At 54.0% G+C, this 8,590-nt stretch overlaps 1 protein-coding gene across 1 annotated transcript; it reads right to left on the bottom strand.

Moving 5' to 3' along the window:
• Nucleotides 1–253: 253 nt before the first annotated feature.
• On the bottom strand, nt 254–8,312 carry Grhpr (glyoxylate and hydroxypyruvate reductase). The gene is made up of 9 exons (XM_051187707.1): nt 8,157–8,312; nt 6,650–6,780; nt 5,784–5,856; nt 5,246–5,362; nt 4,463–4,551; nt 3,439–3,543; nt 2,578–2,713; nt 1,909–2,039; nt 254–563 (listed from the first exon to the last, which is right to left on the bottom strand). The coding sequence occupies exons 1-9, from the start codon at nt 8,237–8,239 to the stop codon at nt 442–444; spliced, it is 987 nt and encodes a 328-aa protein (XP_051043664.1). The 5' UTR covers nt 8,240–8,312; the 3' UTR covers nt 254–441.
• Nucleotides 8,313–8,590: the final 278 nt, after the last annotated feature.

Here is an 8,590-nt window from a genome sequence, read left to right as displayed (position 1 = left end):
ACTGGGACTCCTGCCTTCACTGTGGTTGACCAACAGAGCTGACCTCCCCTCTGTTGTCTGTGTTTTCACTGTGGTCTAGGTGTTGGGTTCCGGTGCTGTTTTTCTCGCTCTGCTTGTCTTTCCTCAGTGAGGGAAAAGGCAGTTTAGGTAAGGGGAATGTGAGAAGCAGAGCCAAGGCAGATTACTAGGTGCCCTGAGTAGGCAAACACTAGAGATGTTCTTTTTGTTACTGCCCCCCAGTCACAGGCCCAGACGCTGTGTCAGAAGGTATTTAATGCTAGAATTACAGGCTTTGGGCTTGGATGTGGCAAGCCCCCAAAGCAGCAAGCCCATTTACCAGTTCCCATGTCCCCCCGAAGATGCAGTAGAGGAGGAGGCTTCCGCCAGGCTCTTTCCTGAGTCCAAAGTCCAGCAAGATGTCTCCAGCCCAGGTCCCTCTGGCTACAGCTTGAGTTCACTGGGCATCGTCTCCCCTCTTAGGCCAGCCAACAAGTTGTTAGCTGCCAGCAAGGACATGGTGTTGCGAGTTTTGTAGGTGGCGCTGCCGATGTGGGGCAGGATCACTGGGGGGAGAAGGAAGCATTGGTCCCAGACCATCGGTCAACAGGACAAAGGTTCTGTCTCAGTACCCATCACTGCACCCTCTGCCTGGCTCTCTTAGACTTAGGACTTAGGTTCCCTATGAACACCATTCCCCCAGATTCAATGGAGCAAACCCTGAGACCCATAACCAAACAAAAGATCTAAACCCCTAAAAATATGGCAGGTAATAGAGAGTCTTGTTGCCTATCTGGACGGTGAAACTGTACCAGCTTAGGAGACTAGCCTAGCAGGTACTACAGTCTGCACCCTTGAGAGTGATGGCACAGGGCTTCTATGCTGAAGTTATTCCATGATAAGATGCTGGGTAACACTGTAGGTGCTCTGGTCCCAGTGCTGAGCAGATGAGAGCTGCCTGCCTTCCAGAGCTGAATAAGGACATGAAATGCGGATAGGGCCAGTTTTCCTGGCTGAGGACCATAACCCTCACATCACAGCCAGGGTTCCTTGCAGGTTGGTGTGGGGATGGGGTCAGGAGGATTGCCAAGGACTGAAATAATGGGAGCCGTCAATGAAGAGGCAGCAAGAACATGTTTGGGCTTCCTCTCCAGAATGCAGAGGGACAGCCATAGCCCTGATGCCTCCCGGTGAGTCTGGAGACAGAAACACCACATTTCTTGAACAGGGAAGAAAGGTAAGTGCTGAGGCCAGGGTCTCAAAATGCTCCCAGGGCCAGAGGCACCAGCATCGTGTCATCAGGAGCTTGTTAAGGGCATAGTCTCCAGCTGCAGTCCAGACCTACAGAAGCCCTTAGGGCAGGACCTGGCAACCAGTGACTCAGTCCCTCCCTCCAGGAGACAAACAGAAAACTAGAGCCATTATACTTGCTATATTGCTGACGAGGCAGCAATGACCAGAAGCATTCAGGGCCCTCAGGGACAAAGGGAGAAGGGAGACTTAAAATGACTAAAGCTGAAGAAAGGTCCGAACTCAGTGGGGCATTGATAACTGGTGAGCCAAATGTTGAAAATCCTAAAGCTGGGACCTCCAGTCACAACGTGAATGAGCTATTGACTGCTAGAAGCTTCCCAACTGGTACTAGTTATAAACACTGGTAGCTACTGGAGTGTGGTCAGTTTTCCTTTAACAAACCCCTTTGCTTCTTGGATCTGTCTCCATGGGGATGGAGACTTAGTTGAGCATCACATTTCTCTAGAGCATCACACCAGTCTCTAATAGCCTACACATTTCCAGTCCCTGGCTATGCCCTCTGGGCTAGCATTGCCTCAGCCAGCTCCATACCCAGGCCTGGACTACTGTCAACACCCCGTAGGGCAGTTGTACATTTGCAGCGGGAACCGCTCTTACCACAGTTCTTCAGGGTCAGCAGTGGGTGGCTCGGAGGCAGCGGTTCCGGAGTGGTCACATCCAGCCCTGCTGCTGCAAGCTGACCACTGGTCAATGCCTGGTACAGGTCATCCTGGTTTACCACGTCTCCCCTGGAAGTGACAGTTGGTCATCTGGAGACCCAGACTCTCCTACCCACGCTACCTTCAGGACTGAACCACCCACGGAATGTATTTTTCCACTCATCACCTGGTGTGGACTTCTAAGGCTGGAAAACATTAGAACACGCTATGGGAGGCTGTGTGTGAATGCTAGTTTTGACTTGAGCCTTACCACTTACTAGTGTGACAGAGCTAATAAACTTTCCTGGGCTCCTGAGGAAACCCTGACTCCCTGAAGTACTGGGGGATGGGAGTACAAACCCTGAAGGTCCCTCTGTAGGCCCCACCCTTTGTAGCAGAGGGGAGTGGGCCTGCTGGGAGCCCCTAGGGACTTGCTCCCAGAATCATACTACTGTGAGCCAAGCCCTGAGCAAGGCTGGGCTGAGCAGGGGACCGGAATGCTGGGCCCTGTGCTCCCTGATCTTCCTCACCCATTTCTCCAAGGCACAGAAATCCAGGTCACAGGGGTAGACACAACCCTCAACAGGAGTGCTGGGGGACCCAGGTGTTGAGGGCAGCCCTCAGCTACCTGCTGATGTTGATGAAGACAGCTGTGTTCTTCATCTTCTGGAAGAAATCCTTGTTGCAGAGCCCCCTGGTAGCAGGTGTTAAGGAGCAGGCCACTACAATGAAGTCTGACTCTGCAGCCAGCTGAGCAAGAGACACTGGGCGAGGGGAGACTTCATCAGAGGCTGAGTACCAGCCAGGGACAGGAAGATGGCAGCAGAGGCCAACGACAGCAGAGCTTCCACCTCCCACAAAAGAAACTCCTGGGATGCCATGCATGACGGCACACACTAGATATTCCAGAGGCTGAGGCAGGAGGCCTACCTTAACTTGGGGCCAGCCAGAGCTACATAGTGAAACACCTCAGGGGGAGGTGTTCGTCAGTAAACTGCCCACCGGAACAAGCATGAGAACCTGAGTTTGGATTCCCAAGAACCCACCTGAAAATCTGGTTAAGACCATAATTCCAACCCTGGAGGGATGGAGACAGGTGGCTCCCTGGAGCTCACTGGCCCGCCACTCTAGCCACATCAGTGATATCTAGGTTCAGTGAGAGACCACGTCTCAAAAACTATGATGGAGGAGCTGGAGGATGGCTCAGCAGTTAAAACGATCATTAGAGCCAGAGTTCGGGTCCCCGCACCCACATAACACCCTGAGTATGCCTGTAACAGCAGCTTTGAGATGGGCAAAGACAGAGACCAATTGCTAGGACAATTGATGAGAGAACTCGAGGCCTAGGACACATGATGGATGTCTGTGCTCCTGGGGGGCCTTCTGTGTCCCAAGCAGGTAGACACCTCAAGTGCCTGCATTCTGCCTATAAATGACACACACCACCACCACCATCATTGAGCTCAGGAGAAACCAGGACTTTCCTTACCAAACTCCGCCTGGAATTCTGCTGCTTCCTGAGGCCTGGGCTGGCGCCCCGTGTAGAGAAATCTCTGGACACCAAATGGTTTCAGTCGTCGAGCAATGGCCTGACCTAGAGGCAAGGAGTCCACAGCTTGTTCCCACCTTCCAGAGAGCAAGGGCAGGTGACCCTTAGAGGTGGACCCGTGTTCTGTTATAGTGGAGCTGGGCTGCCACAGTGTAACCAATCCTAGGCAGTACACTGTTCTCTAGGATTTGGAGGCAGTGCCATGCGCTGTAGGTGAACTGGCTCACCCTGCTTCACATGGTTGAGTCATCTCGAGGGTCATTTGCTGACTTTCTCCAAGAACTGATGAGGCACCTCCAAAGATAGAGGGTCAAACGGCCCCCTCTCCTGAATTCTCTACTTCTGTGAACACAACCCTACCTCTTGACTTTTGGTAACACTGCCCAGCTGCCAACTTGCCCCCCCCCAAGACTTACAAGAGGTTTTCATGCATGCTATTGTCAACAGGCTTGGACACTTGTGTCTTCGGACCCGGACACGCCCCAGGTTGTTGAACTCCAAGGATTGCTGGCTGACCAGACAGGTTACCTCATTCTCCACCCTCTGGCTGCCTCTGTACATGCAGGATGACAGCACCCTAGCCTCCTACCAGGCTTCTGAAGTGATGTCACTGAAGGGGATGGGACCCTCAGCTGCAACTGAGGGTCCCCTCCTTCCAAAACCTGCCTTCCAGAACCAGGGCCCAGGGATGGTACAGGCTTTCCCCACAGTAAGCGGCTTCCCACAGCTAGCCCAGCACCTTATAGCCTTTATGTTCATTAGCAAACCCAGGAGAACCCTGGGTCTCTACAAATTGCTCCTGTGAGCCAGTGAGTTCTTGGGAACTCTTGAGCTTGTTTTTTTTTTGCTTCACTTAGTCCCACACATGGCCTCTCCCAAGGACACCCACTGTCCAGGCTTAAGGCACTGGAGACTCAACGTAAGGAAAGGTTGGGAGCAGACAGTGGGGGGGGGGGGGGCTCACCTATGCGCCCTAGTCCCACAATGCCAACAGTGCTCTGCGAGAGTCCATAGCCACACATCCATAAGGGGTTCCATGAGTTCCAGCCGCCGCTGTGGGGAGATGGGGTGGTGATTAGCCCACTTTGGGAAAAGACAAGCAGCCATTGGCTGAGCACTCCTGGTCTGAAGCTATGGCTGCCTCCAGGTCATAGGGCAAAAGTGGCTGACAACAAAATGGCTCTTTTGAAGCTAATAAGGGACACAGGAAGTGGGGCCCAAGGGGCCTGCTTTTGTGGACGGGGAAACTTACAGAGGGGTGATATCACTGCTTGAGGCTGCACCACCAGGGAATCGGGAACAGAGGCTGCAAACTTAAGACTCCAGCTTTTCACCCAGAACCCACACACCTAACTGGGGAAATGCTTTTTCCATTGTGCCCAGTGTCCTCAACATGATGACCATGGGCACTGTCGAGAAGGCTCCCTGTCCCTCACACTAAGCACCACGATAGCGTGGTGTGGGCAGCTTTGGCTCCCAAAGCTACTTCCAGTCCTCCAGCGTGTCCACGTCAGCATCGCAGGTGTGCAGCATTACACTGCGTGGCTACGGGATCCACTCCACTGTGCCCAGGCCAGCAGAGTTTGTCCCTCCCTTAGCCTCACCTCTCACGACTTCCCTTCCTGCCCCCTTTAATGGATGAGGCCTGCCGTGTTCTCCCACTAGAGACAGAGAGCAGATCTAAGCCAGGCTGGCTGAGTACTCGAGTACTTGGACCCCGCTGCTTTCCCACCAGGCATCAACTTACTTCTTTACTTCCTCTATGGCCTCTGGCAACCGGCGGCAGGTGGTGAGTAGCAGGGAGACAGCAAGTTCTGCGGTGGCATCTGTCAGGACACCTGGCGTGTAGCCCACCCGGATCCCTCTAGGAATCAAACACCTGGTGGTAACACTGGCCTCAAGCACCTCCACCAGTGTCTACCGATGGATGGGTCACTTCCACTGCCAGGAAGGTCAGAACTGCAAACGGTCCTCATTCTCACCATCGCCCACCATGGGGAGTCAGGGCTTGAGGTCTGGAGTGAGTAGCTACTTAACGGTCCTGATTTCTTCAATGGAAAGGGAAATAATAACCCTTGCCTTTTCTACTTCCAGGGTACCATGGAGATCAGAAGAGGCAGCGAATATAACAGGTGTGGTCAGAGGTCACCCATGGCTTCTAACCTTCCGGGTTTAGGTGGGTTGTGCATGTGTGGATGGTTTTAGCATCTCACGGGGGACACACGACATGAACAGAGAGCCCTTCTTGCCCACTCTGGTTCAGCCCTCACCCCAGTTGTATTTACCGGTTCTTGATTTCATCCAAAGCCAAGTGGTCAACCCCCACTGACAGGGTGCTGATGACTCTGAGGTTGGCTCCTGTTGTACAGAAAACACATGTCTGTCCTCATGGAATTCAAACCATGCTCTGGGGACAATCCCAGGAACACCTACTTATTATTTCTTAGATGAAGGGGAAAGCTGTCATCTCTGCCCCTGGTATAAAGCTGGGTAACCTCTGCTACCTACAGAGGCTCCGGGAGTGTATTGACTCAATCACAGTACAGCTGGGTCTCTCATGACTCTCACTTGTGCCCACCAGTGGCCTTGGGTCTCCTTTACCCACACCAAAGGCCTCCCCCAGACACTCCAGAAGTGCTGTGGTGGCGGTGGCTGGGATGTGATCTCCACACGTGCTCTCCTCTACCACTAAGCATCCAGGTCAAGGCCAGGGGCGGGACTGGTTCTGTATCGAACCTGGCAGCCTCTGGGTCTAAGGCTTTCTTTAAACGGCCGCAGTAGGGTGATGTTCACCCTACCCAGGAACAAAACCTGGGACCGCTGCTGGGCACACACGTGTGCTGGGTGTCTGCAACACACAGGCCCAGAGAGATCCCAAGGTCACAAAGCAAAGCTATAGCACAGCAGGAAGGATCAGAGTCCTCCACTCCCCAGCCCACTCATGCAACACGTGGCCTTTGCCCTCTTGGAGCCTCTCAAGAACCTACAAGCCGGATGGGGGACAGCACGTGCCAGGCGGACCCAGTGCTGGCAGTGTCCTCAGAAAGACAGGGAAAACACTACAGGCCCGCTCAAAGGCCAGTGTAGCAAGCTGGTGTGCTCACAGGCAAGATGCCCTTCAGAATTCTTCCCAGGCAGGCTCTGCACATACCTGCAGCATCCAGAAGTTTCTGGTCCACACGGTCAGTGAGGCGGCAGAGCAAGCCATGGACCCCCACCACGCTTTGCTCCAGTTTCTTTCTGGGGATGGGTTCATCCGAATCCCACTGCTCCACCTCACAGCTGAAAGCAAGGGAAGCCACTCAGAGGATGCAGGGAACCTCCTGGATGCTACAGCAAGTACAGCTGGCAAACATGGTCCTCTACCTGCTATGGCTTTAGGCTGGCCAAAGCTAAGGTCGGGTACGGGGGAGCTCAGAACTACTGGGAATGTAGTTGGAGCAGGGGATGAAGGGCTGCCAGGATGGGGGAAGCTGACAAGAGCTGAGCCCCCTCCCCCCCAGGACAGAGCAGAACTTAAGCAGAAAAGGGGGGATGCCCTAGGTATCACTCTCAACCGGAGAAAGAGCTCTCTCCTATTCACAGTGAGTCTCCAGGCAGCCAGCTGTGGAGAAAGCTGGGGGGAGGGGAGAGGGCCTACATCAGATAAACAGCTTATCTTCAATGAACAGTTGCAGTTCTAAGTTCACAAAATACAAAACTTTGCTCTGTGGACTCGCCAGCTCTAGCGTGCTACCTTAGCAGCCCCATTGAATTCAGAGCAGCCCCGGTGTATGCACAGGAGGTACAGGACAGTGGCTGGCAGGTCCCCAGGTCCACTTGTCCCAGAACTTCAAGACCAAAAGTCCCAACAGAACATATCCTTAGGAGAAGTTTGTACTATGCTGGAAAAAAATTCAAAACAAACCACATACCCCTCCTCCAACCGTGAGAACTGACTGCATACAGGGTCACACTGTCTCCCAAACTGGCAACAGTAGCGCAAAGCTGTTAAGTAGAAGTGATCAGACTACAGCGGGCAGGATTGAGTATAAAGGCTGAGTGACGGAGGGCCAAGATATGAACCCATCTAGCCCGTGTTTTCAGTTCGGTGATGTAGGAATTCTGAGGCTGACTTCACAGTGTTGGGGGACTGAAAGTTTGTGTTCACAGCTCCTGGCCAGGCTAGCGACCACAGAAGGTTAAAAAAAAAAAAAAAAAAAAAAAAAAGTCAAAAGGCCCTGTGGACCATCCAAGGAGCCAAGCCAATTACTGTCACAGTCCCTGACTCCTCGCGCCTGCCAGCTAATCTCAGAGGGTGAAATCCTTAGTCTGGACCTTGCCTCCTGAAGGCTGGAGACCAATAGCCTGGAGCAAGCTCACCCGGGGGAAGTTTTCTCTAAGAAAACTCCAAACCCACCGGCTGCGGACACAGCTGGCAGCACCTGAACAAAGCTCCCAAGCTCCAGGCCCAGCCTCTCAGGTCCCGGCTCCATCTCTCCCGTCTGCCCAGGCACCGGGGTCTTGGGGCAGCTCCGGAAGCACCAGCGGCGTCCCTGGAGACAGCCAAACCACCTGAGCAGGCGCAGGGGAGTCTGAGGTTTGGGGACACCCGCCGGGTGGACCGGGCAGGGGGCCGGAGGGTCGGCGGCAGCCCCGATACAGACGCGGGCGCTTACTCTGCGGCCTTGGTGAGAGCAGCCATGCCCTCGGCGGGCAACGGGCCAGTGACGAAGACCTTCATGAGTCGTGCCAGTTTCATAAGACCCGCAGCAGCAAACGCGAACCAGCCTGGCCTTGAGCAAGGCGACGGCGACGGAAGTGGGGGCGGGGTCGGAGGCGGGACTCTCAGCCACCCAGTGTGGGTGGGGCCGTGGCTCCCGAGACTGATTGTCCAGAAAAAGAGCAGTGTGTTCCGTGTGCTTACTGAAGAGGGACCTGTGTGAGTAGCTGTGGATATGAGGGTTTCTCTGAGTATGCTGTCAGAATGAGGAGGGGCGAAAGCCCTGATGAACCATGCTAGATTATTTCAGCCACACTGTCCCAGACAGAGGCCTCTGATTAAACACACCAAACTCTAAGCCAAGCCTGGCCTGCATACTCTCGGGAGGCT

The sequence above is a fragment of the Phodopus roborovskii genome, unplaced genomic scaffold (assembly GCF_943737965.1).
Source record: "Phodopus roborovskii unplaced genomic scaffold, PHOROB, whole genome shotgun sequence".
Lineage (NCBI taxonomy): Eukaryota > Metazoa > Chordata > Mammalia > Rodentia > Cricetidae > Phodopus > Phodopus roborovskii.
The sequence above is the reverse complement of the archived record's forward strand: the minus strand, read 5'-3'. Positions and strand labels throughout refer to the sequence as shown.

What these genes read in the sequence shown, in the direction of transcription:
- Grhpr (XM_051187707.1), bottom strand. Translation starts at nt 8,239, where the DNA reads ATGAAACTGGCACGACTCATGAAGGTCTTCGTCACTGGCCCGTTGCCC. An exon ending in TGTGGGACTAGGGCGCATAG is followed by an intron (nt 3,544 to 4,462) that starts GTGAGCCCCCCC and finishes CCTTGCCTCTAG; the next exon opens with GTCAGGCCATTGCTCGACGA. An exon ending in AGAATTCCAGGCGGAGTTTG is followed by an intron (nt 2,714 to 3,438) that starts GTAAGGAAAGTC and finishes CCCCTCGCCCAG; the next exon opens with TGTCTCTTGCTCAGCTGGCT.